The sequence below is a fragment of the Aythya fuligula genome, chromosome 1 (genome assembly GCF_009819795.1).
Source record: "Aythya fuligula isolate bAytFul2 chromosome 1, bAytFul2.pri, whole genome shotgun sequence".
In the NCBI taxonomy this organism is placed as follows: domain Eukaryota; kingdom Metazoa; phylum Chordata; class Aves; order Anseriformes; family Anatidae; genus Aythya; species Aythya fuligula.
Window position 1 is genome coordinate 96094647 of NC_045559.1, and position 17931 is coordinate 96112577.

General features: G+C 36.4%; 1 protein-coding gene across 5 annotated transcripts in view; it reads left to right on the forward strand.

Annotated features, from left to right (window-relative positions):
* Positions 1–17931, forward strand: part of EPHA6 (EPH receptor A6) — a 513331-nt gene that overhangs the window by 369129 nt on the left and 126271 nt on the right. For 3 of the 5 annotated variants that reach the window (XM_032187197.1, XM_032187216.1, XM_032187226.1), the window contains 3 exons: positions 5370–5417; positions 5843–6005; positions 17028–17136. In XM_032187197.1, coding sequence (XP_032043088.1) covers positions 5370–5417; positions 5843–6005; positions 17028–17136 — 320 coding nt within the window. The remainder of the gene's footprint in view (positions 1–5369; positions 5418–5842; positions 6006–17027; positions 17137–17931) is intronic. The other 2 variants (XM_032187206.1, XM_032187235.1) reach the window with 1 other exon arrangement.

Below are 17931 nucleotides of genomic sequence, written 5' to 3' on the forward strand. Positions count from 1 at the left end.
AAGGAAAATATTCTTTAGTAATCTCAAACTTCCTACTGCTGGTCACTACGTTGAAGGAAGGATGTGTGTGTGTGTATCCCTCCACAACAAAATGTGGGAGGTACTGCAGTTACTGTCACAGTTCTGTTTTTATAGACATTGCATAATATTTCTTTGTACTCCAACAGTATGTGACTGATGCAAAATAATAATCTGTGTCTTGGTCAGAACATCTAGTAGTTAATAAATTCATCCACTTTTCTCCTCTACAGAAAATTGAATAATATCCAATATACTGTCAGCAGTGCCTTAAACTGTAAGGTCATTTGGCTAGTTCCAAATACACATGGGGTTGTTATGTCTGTCCTTCTCTAAATTTTATTTTGGAAGAAGGCCACAGCCTCCTTTCATTCAAAGACAGACAACTTTGTCATTGGCATAAATGACTGCTGGTCAATTGAGTACCATGAATATACTTCTCTCAGTAGTAAATTTTGTTCTTAGTACTCCGTTTTCCACATCTCATTATGAAGCATGATTTAGTACTCACAACATCTAAACAGAGTTCTTTTTCATGAACTAACAGCTTTGTTGCTGCCAGTCTATAAATCCTGTCAAATTTACAACCTAAGTTTAATTTGAGGTTTAACATCTAGCTTTTTTGCAGAGAAAATGTTCTTTCTGATGCTGTAATTAAGAAGAGAAGGATACAATAAATTCCCCCCCCCCCAAAAAAAAAAAAAAAAAAAAAAATTAGAAAAAGAAAGAGAACTGGGAAGTGGTATATAGTATTTGATCACTTGCCAGTGTTGATTTCCTGAAGCACATACCAAAAATCTTTTCTCTTTGTGAATATTTTGTTAAAAACTATCCTGTTGGAGCTCTTGTCAAGTTTCATCTCTCAGTAATAGTTGCAGCTTTCTAAAAAGTTAGCCTGTTTTTTGAAGAAAATGGTTGAGACAAATAAAGAAATTTCTTTGCCAAAATCACAATGTGAAAGTAATTGAAAGCTAATGCATGTCGCTGTGAAACCTTTCCCCATTTCTTTTGTTTTGTCAGAGTGTGATTTTTATAAAAGTTGTTTATCTTGACAGATAATTTATCATATTTTTTTCTTATGGCACAAAGCACTGAATGACAGAATATGATGAAATGTGAGCTACAAACATCTCCATCTACAATACCATATTGTGGCTGCCTAAAAACATGTAATAGCTTCTTGCCACATTATGAAAGAAATAGAAAGAGTGGTCAGTCATTAAAATGTCTTTCAGCTGTCATCACCCTAAAAATTGCAACTGCATCAATCTAGACATAATGTTTACAAATTAGGTTCCAATACCTGAAAAACATATTTGGATTATTTTAACCTGCAGGGTCTGAAGGTAAGTATCTGCTAGTGTTTCTTCACTGTTTCTGTATGCTAAGGGTAACAAAATGGCACAATTGCTGTAATTTGGAAGTTTCCTGATTTACAAGAAAAAGTGACTTTAAATGTTTTCTACACAATTTTCAGGATCCAATGGGTTTTTAATAAGCTGGTTGTAATGTTTTATATATATGCTACAACAACCCAGAAGCTAATACTCATTTTCTGTTAATTTGCAGACAAAGCAATGTCTTCCAATATCAAACACACATTGATATATTTCTATTTCAATTATCAGAAACATTTTTATTTTCCTTTCCCTTGAGCCATCATTAGCAAGAGAGGAAAAAATGTTCCTTAATTATCGGATGTATTGTTGGCTATGCCTGAGACTTTGAAACACTGTAAGTGTAAGTAAATTTTGGAAAATAATAGCATTTACATTTCTGACACATGAAGTTATCAACATAAAGAATTAAAACAATACCATGAAACACCGTTTTTTTAAACTTCTGTGTGGTCTTGTTCTCACTGTTTTCAGACCTCTTTGATACAAAGGAAGCTCTACATTTTATTTTTTAAAACTGTTCTAGAATTATTCTTCTAGTCCACTCCATTTGCACCTCTTTGTCAGTCTTCTGTGAATCAGTGAGGAAACAGCATAAACTTCATGATAGTTATTGCTGTCTTTATTGACTGGAAATTCATCTTTCAGGTCTATCTAAAATGAAAAGAAAAAAACAAACTTCTTTTTTAGGGATACAGTTTTCTGTCTATCAACTGTCTTGATTAAATGTTACCATCACAGGCCTTGTCACACTCATCGTCTTTGACCAACTAAAAATAATAAATTATACTTGATAACTGTCTGTTCCACATTCCTGGCTAGGAAGCAGCTATATTCCAAGTGCTGTGTTCTACACGTGCTGTGGCTAGCCTGTAATAACAGATATAACATAGCAGATATAGATCAGATTGTTTTCTTCAGAAGTTTGTTGCTGACACTGACCTTCTCCAAGAGTAAATCTGAGCAGCAGATCTTGGGGAGTCTCCACTATTTTTGACATTTCCATTTTCATCCCCCTCTGAAAGAACCTATTCTTTTTCCAATTCCATCCAAATATACTGAAACTTCATTTCTGCATTCCAGCAAGTCATGAAAGAGTAAAGTATTAAATGCTCTGTACTTTATTTCAAGCAGCAAGGTGGTCTGGGGAAAGGAAATGGTTTTCAACTACTAGATTGTACAGTGAAATCCCTTAGTTGATGATTTCCTCCTTACCTCACAGGCTGTGGAGCCTAAATACAAATTTCCAGAGAGTCCCAGAGTATAAAGTCTCTGCTCGGCTATGTCTGGATGATGACGGATGGAGCCCATAGTACTTGCTAAATCTTTGAACGGAAGAATAATAATATCTGTACAGAACAAGCATGTGCTATTTACATAACCATTAATGAGCATATCCAGAGTCTTTCCTGTCATGTCTTTTCCTGGACTGAAATGTAAAAATCGTCTCTTGGAATGATACTGTGTTATTTAACAGGTAGGATCACAAACAAGGATATACCTATTTCTTTTTCAGTCACACAATTTAGTGTGGCCTTAGGATAGTGCAAAATTTCTTGTGAGTTTTTTATTATTTTGTTTTGTTTTGTTCTGTTTCAGTTTCATTCATTTTTTCCCCCTAATTCTTGGATAGAAAGCTGTGCAGAGGAAAAGGATCTGGGGGTGCTCGTTGATGCTCACCTGAACATGAGCTGGTAGTGTGTCCAGTTGCTCCAGAAGGCCAATGACATCCCGGCCTGTATCAGGAATAGTGCAGCCAGCAGGAGCAAGGAGGTGATCATCTACCTGTACTCTGCTCTGGTGACGCAGCACCTTGAGTACTGTGTTCAGCTTTGGGCCCCTTACTACACAAATGGCATCGAGGCCCTGGAGCAGGCCCAGAGAAAGGCTACGAAGCTGGTGAAGGGCCTGGACCACAAGTCCTGAGAGGAGCAGCTGAGGGAACTGGGGATGTTTACTCTGGAGAAGAGGAGGCTTAGGGGAGACCTTATTGCTCTCTACAGCTACCTGAAAGGAAGTCATGGGGAGCTGGGGGTTGGCCTCTTCTCGCAGATAACTAGTGATATGACTAGAGGGAATGGCCTCAAGCTGAGCCAGAGGAGGTTTAGGTTATAAATTAGGAGAAACTTCTTCTCAGAAAGAGTAGTTAGGCATTGTAATGGGTTGCCCAGGGAGGTCGTGGCATCATCGTCCCTCGGGGTGTTTAAGAAAAGATTGGACATGGTGCTTAGGGACATGGTTTATTGGGTGACATGGGTAGTAGGGTGATGGTTGGACCAGATGATTTTGGAGGTCTTTTCCAACCTTAATGATTCTATGATTTTGTTAAAAAACTTAGTCTCTTTGGGTAGAAATATACACACTTAGCAGCTTCAGTACTAAGTGAATTCAAGTCTTGTGCTCTTCAAGCCTGCATAACCTGGCCAAGTTACTTGTTAAGGTATATTAGCCCTCTACACACAAAAGTCCCTGGAAGTTGCACATATAACAAGGGTATAGAATAGAAATTAACTCTTCATAATACACTGACTATTTGAAATTTCTATAAAGAAACATGGGAACTACTCTGTGTAAGTGTTCTCTATTTTCTTGCAAATCTAAGTATTAACCTATTATACCTTTTTTTCTCACACACATTCTATTTTCAAATTGAAGCAAGCTTAATCTCAATATATATATATATATATATACATATGTATATTCCTCACCTTAATAGCTTGATTTTCTGGCAGAAGAAAATTGATTTTTTTCTGAAATTTCTCAGAAAATGAATGCTTAAAATCCACTGACCCTCTCAAAGCAAAGTTATAACATTTCAGGTAATAGGAGAAATCTGATATTTAGAACAGTTATTAGATCGTGTGTTAATTGCAGTCTCCATTCATAAGAATACGTGGACAGTGTCCTACTATTCTAATTTAAATATGTATTTCTTGATGTTTCAAAATCTGTTCATAGACAGTGGAAAAAATAAATGCTTCCTCTTACTCCAGTTTCTCAAATTATTTCCACTGTTTGAACTGAGCATTAAATACTATTATTTTAGATATTGGTCATCATTGTGTACCTTTATTTCCTTCTCTTAACAGAATGATTAAGTTGGTTTTATGTGTTTGTTTTCTGATTTATTTTTCTTAACCATCTCTTTGTATGCCTACTGGGGGAATACTGATATACCTCCTGCCCTATGCTAATGTGACCTCAACTGAAGTTGACTTGATGTGTTCACTGTTTGTCTTATATAAAAAATACATGTGTGTTGCTCAGAAGAGGTTAAGAGTTCAACAGAATTTAATTGAAACCTATTCTTCTGCTGGCTGTATCTCTTCTGTGAACTGGATTGCTTCCCTCTTAATAGGCTGGAAACATCCTTTGAATAACAGATACAACATATTGTCTCATGCAGTAATACTGCATGAGACAATAAATGTATATGGTGCCCAATGGGTACCACAGTTGGGTTATTAAGCTCATGTGTCGGTTTGGGGACAACTGCTGTAATACAGAAAAGTAAGCCTTAAGGCACTATATAAAATATTACAGATTACTGATTTATTGAGTGATGGTAACTAATGACAGGAAATACACTCTCTCTTAAATTATTCCCTCATGTAAAGTATAGTCAATGATGTGCCTAGCAAAGCTGCACTTTGTGCAGCAATCAATGTGGCTGATCTCCATACTACAGCAGCTTTTCTGCAATAGTAATTCCCAGTGATCTCTGTAAGGGTCAGGAATTCTCAGCAGATCCCCAAGATCAACTCCTAGGAGATTAACAGGGGAATTTCACAGAAATTGTCTCTTTTACAGAATGTGAAAGGGAATTTCATGTATGGCTACATTACAGCTACCTGGAAAAAGAAATAAAGTTCAACAGCAGTGAAGCAGTTGAACCATGCTAGAAGTTTACAGACTTTAAAGAAAAAGTTAATTTTTATTTTCTTTTACCCACAGGTCTACCCACGGATAGCGCCGGCATTTTGGCACTACCTGCGGGTAGAAGTGAGTAGCGGGTATTTGAATACTCCCACATCTTTACTTTACAGCTTACTAGTACTTACTGACCTCCTAGTTTGTCCATTGTGCAAAAACAGCTGCCATTTTAGCTGTCATTTTCTGTGAATGTAGTCTTGTACTAATTCCATATTGTTTTGACTACAGTATAATTACTAACCTAAGTCACAAAGATGTGATATGTTTATATGCAAGACTAAGGACAAAAAAAAAAAATGAAATCTAAGTCAAGGCCATATCATACATTGTGATTATAGCACAAAATCAAAGTACTGAAATCCATATCTGCACCTCCTTTTATAAAAACATTTTACATTCATGAGAAGAATGTGGAGCTTCAGTTTTGCTATATAATTTTTGCAAAATTTGTACAACTCAACTTGATATCATTTCTCCCCTCTTTTGTCCCTCAGGAGCATGAGCAGCTCAGCTATTCCTCCACAAGGTCCAAGGCTCCAAGTGTTATCATCACAGGTCTCAAGCCAGCCACCAAGTATATATTTCATATCAGAGTCAGGACGGCAGCAGGATACAGCGGCTATAGCCAGAAGTTTGAATTTGAAACTGGAGATGAAAGTAAGTTTTACTGAAGGGAAAAAGAAATCAAATACAATAGAAGTGGCATTTAATTCTATAGCAGTCAGACATTGAAGTTTGAATGTCTGAATCCATATGATATGCTTATCACAGAGTGACCACTGCTGTATGATAAAAAAGTAAGTAAGCCTCAGCCTCACACTTCTGGATTCATTTATTTTTTTGAGCAACATGTAGAAATTTGAGACCACTGTTGCAGGTGAAGGAGTGTTTCCTTCTGCAAGATTTCCTGGTTTGTCCCATATCCTTTCACTTAAAGATGGCCTTCCTTTTAACATCTGGAATTATTCTGAGTAAGTCTTACATGTTATGTAAGTCCAGCAGCTTCATGCAAGCTCTTACAACATAGAGGTGGAGTCTTTTCTCTATAGTTTTAAGTCCCAGAATCTATGATTAAAAAAATTAAAACTTTTATATGTATTTCAACAAGTAAGTCTACTAAATTTGCCAATGAGAAGAAAAAAACCCCACATACTCGTGAAGCACATGCAAAAAGACCTGACTCATGCTCTGAAAAATTTTACATGTATATTGATCTTATATATTACCCTGCATTTTCAAAGAAACCATGAACGAGTTATTTACCAGCATTTGAAATAAAATGAGTGTAGTAGATATAGCACTAAAACACTCATTAATGAAATTACTTTAATTTACCAATTATGTATACTATGTTTTTCATTAGTGTTTTAGAATTCAAGTTACTTAAGCTAAAGTAGAAACTGAAAACTATACAAGTGTTTTCAAGAGCACCCATGGGTTTGTGTTCCATTTTCATTGCTTCTTAACTTCTATTTCAAAAATGTTTTAGGGACAGATTTTCAAGTACTTAATACCTAATTGGACTTTTGAAATTTTCTTAGGTACTTAAGCCAATTGGTTTGAATAGACATTAAGCATTTGGGTGCTTTCCAGAATTCTAGTAGTTCTTGTCTGCATCTACTGGTACAATAAATACTAGCCTTTAGGCACAGTGGGTCATAAATGTTGTCAAAAGTAAATGGTATTTAAACCTCTATGAGCCTATGTCATATATGTAGAAATGTGACTTAGCCATCCAAATCAGGAAGACTGTGGTGCCTGTGACATTTCTTGCATCAGCTCTTCTGATAGAAATATCTCCTGGGAGTGAGAGTCTCTGCCTTCCAAAACCCACATCTTTTTCTCATTTGCACTAATGCAACTGCTTGGTTGGGTTGAATGGTGAGGTAGAGTACAGTGTTAATCCAGTTTAAAAATAAATTTATATATGGATCTGAACAAGTAATTGAATCCATAATTGGCAATTAACTGAGCACAGTATCAAAGACAAAAAAATTTTAAGCTGACCACTGCTACTATAAGCAATGCTGTGGAACTTTAGTTGGTTTCAAACATGCTTGTAATCCATTAATAGTGTAGACTTGGATCCAGATGACTGAGCCAGTGGTGGCATTGTAAATGACCCTTCCATAAGATGTCATTACAAGTGTCTGAGGTCTGAAGCAGTTCAAATCTCTGTAGACATCCATAATTCCATAGTGCCTGGGGATTGTGTATATTGGAGCTCCTCTAGCTCCAACACCATGAGACAAAGAACTAAGGATGGTACTGTGAAAAGCATAAACAGTGACTCAGAAGCCTGAGTTTTTCTCCAGACTCAGTGGAGGCAGAGGATGACTAGTAGGGCTGTCTGGTTCAGTCCTCCATTTTAAGGTAGAAGAACAGGTCATAGGTTAAAGTGATGCTATTCTGAGTTTCACTCTGAAACAGGTAAGTATAACTTTCTTTCACTGGGTAGTGAATTACCTCAGCAACAAAAATATGATCCATTAAATAATTCAGTGGGAAAAAAAAAAAAAAAAAAACAGGTTATTTGCTTCATGTGTAATTTATTTTTTTCAAATTTAGAATGCATTTCAGAGAAGCATTGGATTTTGCAATATGTAATGATATCATAATTGATGCTTTGTTTGAAAGTTCAGTGGCTTATAATAATTTATAGCATGTATGTTTCTAAATGTCTGTCTTCTCACTGCGTGGGAACACAAGTTTCCTTCAGAAACAGGGATATCTTGAGAAAACAGATTTCAGGTTTCAACACTCAACATTTAATGCCTCAATTACTACAAAGCATTCAGTGTGAATCTTGATAGTAAAACATAAATACACATTATATATTTTTTGTTATTTACCAACATGTATTGGTTAGTCTTGTGCCTGCCTTAAAGTATTTAATTTGTTACAAAATGAGATAATTGTGTGATGGAGAGGAAATGTAGGCTTTGTTAAGGATTAGCTGAGATGAGGGTAGAGAAAAATTCTGCAGCTCAGTTTGAAATGGTACCTGGAGCTAGGTAAAAACTGCAGTTTAATTGAAATGGTAGTTCAAAGGTTTGTTACAGCTGTGGTCTTATTTAAGTATTTCTACAGTACTGCTTTAGATTTCAAAGGAAAAAAGAAAACAAAGGGAGTGCCTGGTAGTAACTATTTCTTATTTCAAATGGAAGCAGTGATCAGTCAAATGATAACCATTGTTCTCCAAATATTGTTCTACCTCAAAGCAGTATTTTGAAAGTAGTCCTATTTTAATCTTTAATGCAACATCAGATTATTATGGTTATTCATTTGAACCCCTTTTATAACACCAACCAAACCTGTGTAACTCAGTAGCTTTTTCAGACAGTTTATGACAATAGATTAAAATATACCATCTCCAGCAATGGGAAGCTCACCATATTTATAGGGAGGTAGTTCCAGTGCTTAGCCCTTGTTATTAAAAATTTGCAACTTGTTTATGGCTTGACTTTGTTTTTTTAGCTTGTATCTTTTGACCCTTCTCTGACAAATTAAAAAGGCAGATACTGTCAGGAATGTCTTCCTCTTCTAAATGTGTGTAGGCTCTTTTTAAGAATACTCTCATCTTTCCCTTAAGTGAGAAAAATGCTCTCTCCCTCTAAAAGGCAGTTCATCCAACCATTGAATCAATTTTGTAGCTCTCCAGAATTTTAGCATTCTTGGTGAAGTATAACGTCAGAGCTGAACCTGATACTGAATTGAACTGGAAAAGTAAACCTGTTTATGATGCCATAAACAGTCATAACACCACTTACCTCCTTATAGTTTAGTTTTCTTTTATTTATAGATCCAAGTACTTGCAGTCTCAACTAGAGCATTGCCTTACACAATTGAATAACTAGCACATTGCAACAATTTTGTGAGTGCTGCTGTATTCCAAGATACTGGCCTTCATTTAGATGCAAGGGTTGAGGAGGGTTTAAACTTGTATTGCATATTCATATAAGTGCACGTAAATGATATGTGACCCTTACTGGTGTGCACCTATCTTACCAAGCAGTCCAAGTTAAACTGTAGCAATCTGTTTTTGTTAATTACAGCTCTGGCAGTATTCATTGCAGCTGATTTTTTTTTTTTAATTTTGTAATACATTTTCTTCTAAATTATTCTGAAAGATACCAAATAATTTAGACCAAGGTAGACTGTTACAGCTTCCTCAATCTCTACCCATTAGAAACAAGCTACTTGGTGAACATTCCACATTTGCAATTAATTTTTGTGGTCTTTCAGTTAGCCAGTTTTTAATTAATTTGAGGTGAGCTATACTGATTTTACATAAAGTTTTCATCAGAATGGTAGGAAAAATAAAGTGTTTAAAAAGTCTGTGTTATCCAAATAAAATTTATCCACCAACAATCTCATAAAAATTACAGGAAACACTTCAAGTCATATGTTTGTACATGTTATAATATTAGCCTCTAGAGAAAAAATTTGGGACCAGTTGCAGGAGAACAACCAAAAATATTCTATTTATTCTACTTGAATATTGACACAACTTGCTGATAAATAGTGGTGCAATGAGCAGTCCATAATTAGTATTTTTCTTTAAAGTGATAGACAGATTCTAAAGACAGTAATGGAACAGATATTCACTCTTCAGTCGTGACAGATCTATCAACATCCTAAAATGTATTGTCCTTTGCAGGACAGTGCTGTCATGCCTTTTCCAGTTTACTCGTTGAAACACTACCTGTGCTGCTGCTGTTATACAGTTTAAAATAAGATACATCATTACTAGGAACACCAAGAAATTTTGGTGTAATTATTAATGGTGGTGCATGAAGCAGAAAGAAGATTAACTGTGTAGGATTCATGAAAAAACAGTTAATCATGCAATGCTTGTCTGGGATTTTTTTGTGCAGCACCCTGACTTCCTGACCAGCAGACTGAGGCAACTATTGCCTAGGGAGTTTGCTGCCAGAGAGCTCTTCTTCCCACTGCAGAGTCAGCTAAAAGAATAAAATTTGTACTTTATTCGCGAAGGGAAATGTCATTATTTAGAAAATCAGAAAAATTCTCTCTTCAAGGAACCAGGGATGGATGAATGGATGTTGTCAGGGGTGTTTTCCACTATTAAAGCTAAGAGAAGCTGGGAAATTTCTACATAATACCTTTGAAAAGCATAGTAACTACTGCCTTTGACCCTCTTCCTTACTGCCATTTTATGCAGTCTCCCTGTTTGAGAACCTCACAGGTAAAATATTTCTAGTGAAGTTGACGGGGTTTTATATACTCCAGCACACACACGTGTACCACTGTTGTGGCTATAAATTGAAGCATAACCTCAGTCATAGTTCCTTCTTTTATGTATCAGGAGTACCAACTATTTAAGTCACCGCAAAAAGACTCCAGTCCTTTCTAGAATAGAAAAAAACACGTAGTCCAACAATAAAAGATCATTTGTCCCAGCATAAACATCTTTTAATCCCTCACTGTTTTCTCTCTTTCTCTCTTTTCTTTCTTGCTGGCTTTACAGAATATTTTGAGGTGGATATTTTTTTGAAAATTTAATGATTCAAAGCATTCTTGTTTGTTTTTCTGGAGGAATGCTCTTTACTATATCACCCCAGTGGCTCTTGTGCCTACAGGAATTTGTAAAAAATTGAATGATTTACTTTTGTTAGGCAGTGCAGTGCTTGCATGCTGTGGCTCTCTTTTGCAGGGGTTGTTCTAAATCCAAGGGTGTTTTCCACACCAGGCTTCCCATCATCAGGAAAGAAATTTTTATCTGAAAGGGAACTAATTGGCTTGTTTCAGAAGGGACCCAACAGGCAGACTAGTGTGTTCGCAGTGTGGGCTACTACTTGAGCTGAACAGACAGTGACAAATATAAACACATGATGAGTTTTAATCCAAAAGCAATGTAGATTTTCACATGGTTCAAATAAATTATATTAACAGTAAAAAAAAAAAAAAAAAAGAGAGAGAAAGAAAAATACTTACAGAATACCTAGTTATGTGTTTTAGTCATTTGAGGACTGTGAAAAATTAATTGGTCTGGAACCCTGATCTTGATGAAATAATAACTTTAATTGCTTTATCATAGGCACGGGTGGTGATTTTCTTTTATTGCCAGATCTGCCGAATCCTTGCATTCTTCCTCCTCAAACCCACAATATTTTTTACCTTATCAGCCTGAAACCATGATATTTTGCATTTGCAGCCATATGTGATCTGGACCCTGAGCTCCATTCTTTCTGGAATTGCAGAGGGCAGTCCTGAATAACTGGTTCTAAAAGAGCCCAATATTGTTTCAAGCACATTCATGCCATGGCAGAGAAGCTGTCCATAGGATTTTTAGAAATATATCTGGTTGCCAGTGCAAAACGGAGATTTTCTTGTTAGAATGTTTGATGTTTTGACAATAGTAAATTCAATTTCTGGATGAAACCACCAAGCAAATGAGACTGCATCCTATTTAGTAACTGTTTTGCTAGATCTGTCCTCATGTCTGCCTAGTCCTACTGTTCATTCAGTAGTAGTCAGCACTGGATACCTCAGAGTGTCTCATTTTAATCTTGAAATATTTCCTTACTATGTTTCGTATTTCCAGCCATTTGTTCTTCAGATATGACCTTGCCCTATCTAGATTCCCTATTGTATGTGCCCAGAAGCCATAGAGATTTTACTTTTGTCTGCATTTCCTGAACAAGAGCAACATTCTTGTTCATACCTCAAGCTTCTTGCACAGGCTTTCCATTCATCACTGGTCAGGAAGCTAATGTTAGTGACGCTTGGAAAAAGGCTTTTCAGGCCAATACATAGAAAGAAGCATTACATTTTTATGTTAATAACAGTCCTTTTTAAGATTGCCTTTCCATTACCTGCTCCTTTTCCCACATCCTGCCTTAGATTGGAGACCATCATCTCACTGGAGCACTTGAACTGCAGCACTTCTGGAAATGTAAAGATTACCCTAACTAGGCTTTGTGTTTTTCTTTCCTTTTGTTCTTAAGCACTGTTTACAATGTGTTGTAAATCCATCTGACAGTCAGTTACTGTCTGTTAGAGCTCCAGTTCTCACCATCCACACTTATCTATCTCACAGCTACTTACTATTATCTATCTAGCTGTCCTTCTGTCACTTTTTTATCTTTCACTCTGCTGGAAGGTCCGCTGCCTGATAGATGTTAAATTGAAATAACTAAAGCACGTAACTAAGAGACAGAAGAGAGCTGTCATTAGGGCTTCCAGGCCTTTTAGACCAAATACAAAACCTTTTAAAAGACTTTGAAGAAATTTGCTCAAAGAACAGAGAATAGAGCTGGAGGATATTCTCCGTCTCGCACTGTGAATAAATTTACTACTATATTACTATATAATACTACTTAATACTATCCTCTTGCACTGTGAATAAATTTCTGCACAATTTCTCACAGTCTACCCATTAAGGAAGCAAAGAAGCCTCAGATATTTCCCATCAGCCCAGAGAGAAGCTGAAATGTGGGTCCTCCTCCACACATTTGGGTGAAGAACCCAGAGGGGAGCTGCAACTTTGACAGGCCTTGAATGTAAAAAGTAGCTGATGGGAACTGACCTGATTCCAGGTTGGATGTAGAAGGGATTTCTGGACATGGTGGTGAGCAAGGAAGCTGGCCTTGTTGTTGAGCAAGAAAGCTGGAATGATGCAATTAGAAACTCTTAAACATCATTTTAAGCATATAACCCACATCTGAGTTAAGCATGAAGAGTAATGTGAGTGAACAGTTTCTCTGGATAATATGGTTCTGGGTACATGGATGTGTGATACATGTTGTAGCTGTAGAACCCATTCACCGCTTTGGCTAGTCATATCAGTGGTGGATACACCATGCTGAAAAACTCTGACACCCAAATATTTTAGTGGAGTATCTAATCATCTGCAAGGATAACTCATAAATCCTCCCTTATCTTTGCATTATGCCATTCATTTTTAAAAGTATGTTTTTGTCAAAATGTACTTATAGAGCAAATGGCCAGAAAGAATGAAATGTACTACCAGACCTAACAGTCACTCAGGTATGCAGGTACTAAGCTCCCTCATGAGATGACTCTGAAGCAGAAGCCTGGGTGATAAATCCACCTTTTGTGTCTTGGAGCACCAAGAAGGGAATTGTAGCAAACCCTATCCTCTTTCTCTCCAGTGCACAAACCTGTGTGAACTGCTGTAGGTGGACAGAACTGACCTCCCCACTCACACCACCACAGGGAGTCTAATGAGGAGAGAGAGCACTTCTTCTGCAGCATGCTTGTCCTCTCTGAAAGCGCAGGGAGAGATGTAATGTCAGAAACAGGAACAGGGACAAGGGAATATGGACAAGGGCAGTAAGTTGGCAATAGTTTTCCCATTGGATCTGCTAGTGGTTTACACATTCCTGTTCCACCAGCACTTCCCCACCCCCTTGCCTATCAGCTATAACTGTCAAATGGAGTATGGCCCTATAAATCATAAACTCACATTCATCCTTATAATCACAGAACTACTAAGCATCCTTGTGCAGTCAGCAGGTGCTAGGCAGCGTAAAGGAAACAAAACAGTGATTTTAGCTACACGATTAGTGGCCCTGTTGTCTAGAATAAAATTCTGGGAAAATTGCTGTGTGATTGCGTGGTTAAATGCAGCACTGTAATACATACACACAAAAAGATAAAATAATGTTGCAGCAACTTGCTGGGCTTTGCAGTCATAATTGTTTTTTATTTTTCTATCTTGCATAGTTAAGAACACTCTTGAGGAGAAACACAGGGGCATATACAAACATGCCTAGCTGATGGGAAAAATTAAGGAAAAAAGGAGGAAATGACAAAAAAGAATCAAGGACATGCATAATAAAAGCAATCTCTTATTAAAGCACTTACTATTTACAACTTGAACATTACCTTAATTAAGAGAGAAATTGGGAAGAAAAGAACAGAAAAGTCAAGGGACATGCTGAATTTAATTTGGAATGTCAAAATGCTGTAAAAATTGTAATTATCAAGTTTCCTTTATTACCACCTTCTCCCTGTCCAGACAGTACTTTGTGGAGCCTGTGTGCAAGGACTCGCTGTATGAGTGTACAAATGCCTTCGTGTTTATATATGTGTTGTTCACTGCACTGTGCCTTTATCGATTTCTAGAAGGATCACTTCAAGCAAAAATAAGTATTTCCATCATTTTGCCTTAACTGCCTCTCTGTCAGTTTTTAACAAATCCACATTTTCCAATTATACTTGTCTGTCATTTGACATTTTTATCTGACAAGTAAATTAAGGTCATCAGGAAGTTTCAGGCTTGAAAGGCCCTTTATAATGATTTGGCTACTTGAAAAAAAATCCTAATATATTGGACTCTGGCATCTCTGCCAACAGAGTAAAATACAAATGCTAGAAACAGAATGATCGCTATTTAAGAATGTACAGTCTCAGCTAAAAATTGTATTGGTTAGACATGGAAAGAACTAAGTCAGTGGGGAATTTCTCCCCCTTTAAGAACTTGACTGTGGTTCCTGGTAAAAAATATGTGTGTTATTAAACTGAAGTATTGCAGTCTGCTTTAGCTAAAACTCCAAGCAACTCCATTCAGCATGAGTGATCCAGGACACTGACTTTTTTCATCTCAGTAGCTAGCAAAAGGTTTCTTCGGACTATAGGATCAGTTGCTACATTTGCACTCTGAACCTTAATTCTCAAACCCTGGGTGTTCTCCTTGATAATGAAAGCCTGTTGAACAAAATTCCAGCTAATTTATCAGAGCCTCTGGTTCACATTTGTTTTACTGAACTAAATATTTTTGCACACTTATTTTTCCTATTAAAAAGTTAAAATAAAATAAAATAAAATAAAATAAAATAAAATAAAATAAAATAAAATAAAATAAAATAAAACTGTATTTCATTCTCTCACTTCCATTGCACAGATGGACAAGATACACTCATTTAAAACTTCCCCTACCCTTTGCAACTTCAAATCATCCCTGGCTGTCTTTGTAACATTTAGCACAACCCTTGCTAGTTAGAAATAGTATTCAACATTTGAATTGAAGAGCCTGTTACTTTTTGCATTGTTACTCGTGTGGCACCATGTTTTATATTGTATTTTTTCATCTAAACCTGACTCTGTGGAACGTAAGATAATTCAGAGCTACAGTCCCTTCCCGTGGTATCACTAGGTACTGTTTTGGAGATTAGTTATTTAGTAAGTATTTGATAAAGGGTTTTGATACATCATTTATTGGAAGATTCATGTATTTAACTTGTCTGAGGAGAGTTTATGATCACAGATACTGAATGCCTTGTAATTTACTGCCAGTGCACATCTCCATTAAATTATATGGACAGAAACCAAATGGCAGAAATTTAACAAGTTGTTTTTGCTGAAAATTGGACATAAATTACTATTGCTTTTATTCGCTTTACTACTATTACAAAGCCAGTTTACAAAGCTAATTTCTAAGCCACTCACAAATATTATTTAGAAGCCAAATGTTTTTCTTGACAACAATTTTTTATGATGCTTTGGGGAGTTATGTGTACATTGTATAGGGCTTCATCAACTGCAAAGTGAGAGAATATAGCCTGCTGAGCTTTCTCTTTCCAGCAGCCTAGGTGATTTCCCTACACTTTAATCATCTGATGCATAAAGAAAGCTGAAGATTTTATTTACAAGATTACAAAGCCAAAGTTTCTTTCTTGATAAATCTAAAACTTCTTTTCTGCATTTACTGCTGTTGTCCAAGGTAACTGAATAGAATTATTTATTTTTCTTTCAGAACAATCTTATGTTTCTCATAGAAAAAGAAAATCAGAATTAGGTAAATATCATATGGTAAAAATATTCAAGTGTAACTGAGTTTACTTTCAGAAGTAAAACTTTGAAGTCACAAAACAGGAGATACCATTCTTTTTCTATTCAGTAGTATTTGCACAATGAGGACCAGCCTAATTGTAAGTAGGTACTTTGTCAGTGTAAATATTTAATATTATAAAGAAAAAATAGTGAAAAGATCAAGCGTCTGGATACTAGATAGTTTCAGATGATCTTTTTTACCTGCTAAATGTTCTACAAAAACCAGAAGATGTTCTACAAAAAGCAGAAGAAAAACATGAGGCATAAGAAAATCTTTTTTTTTTTCAATAGCTATGCCAATCACCAGAGCTAGATAAAATCATATAAATTTGTGATGATAAAACTAAATAACAGAAACACATAAGAATGTGTGAGGCTACGTGTTATGTGCACTTTTTGTACTTCACGTTCTACTGAGTCTAGTTTAGTATGTCTTACATGCATAGCACTGCTGCTGACTTCACTTGGGACAGTTGGATGGGGAGAAGTTTTGAATTAGATGCAAGGTTAAGCTACAAAAAAATCAATAAATTTGTTCTAGTTTTATGTCCAAAAGCCTGTTGTAGTCAAACTTTGGTAAATTGCAAGTTAGTTTCGATTGAAAAACTTATCTGATAATGCCAGCTCCTCATTTAAAAAAAAATATATATATATAAAAATCTTTTCTGCCTCTTTATAATTGGGACACAGGTTAAGGTTTTTCACTTCACAGGCATATTCACATCTGATGTCTGGTCTAAGCACCAAGAAAACTACTACAGAGTAATTGCAACATTTGATCAGTGAAATTTTGTCACCCATTCCACATGAATCCAAGTACTGGAGTTTTAACATCATTTCTTTGTGCTTCTCTTTCAGCTTCTGATATGGCTGCGGAGCAGGGACAGATTCTTGTGATTGCTACTGCTGCTGTTGGTGGATTCACTCTCCTGGTCATCCTCACTTTGTTCTTCCTGATCACTGGAAGGTAATTAATGCTACAGTGTTCTTATTTACTCAGGGTCTGTGTCATCCAACACTAAGAATTTAAGAAGAATAGCTAAGTAATTAAACCACATTGTCAGTGCTGAAATATGGGTTAGATGTAGCTGGGTCAATGTCCTCTTTCTTCAGCACTGCTCACACTCACAGTTCTTAAAAGCCTGGCTTGGGCAGCTAAGTAATTATGTGAAATCAGGAAATAATTTATATTTTTAAAATAAGTTTCTGGCCCTCTTGTCTGTAGAGCAAACATTTTTAAATACAATACAACTGCACCCTCAAGGCTCTGGCATTCAAAGACGAAGAAAACAAAGGAACACAAAAAACAGTATTTATTGTAAAATGTCTTTTTATACGAGTGTTTTCCATGTGTCTTTGGGACTTCATCTGCTTCCACCAGGAAAAAAAGCAAAATTTAAAAGGATGAAGACATTATGTCTCATCTCGAGATCTCTGTGAGACATCAGTGGCACCGTAGTTCTGCCATGGTTCAAAAAAGCCTGGTACTCTGTAGAGGTATGAGTCCAAGCAGAGGTAGTTGGGCTCATCTCCTTCAGTAAGTTCTGTAGGAGGATCTGTGTGGGCTTTTGCCCATCTCTACTCTTTTTGCCTCTCCCTCCTGCGGATGCATAATACAAATGGTGGAAGAGCCTCCATGTAAGGAGTGTTCTCCACGGAGTTTCCTTCTTACCCAGCTTTGGGACAGAAAAAATCTGAAGTTTGGATGAGTTTCTGCACCATTCCTGGTGTTGTTTAGAGTCTGTGCTTACACAGAGGGAAG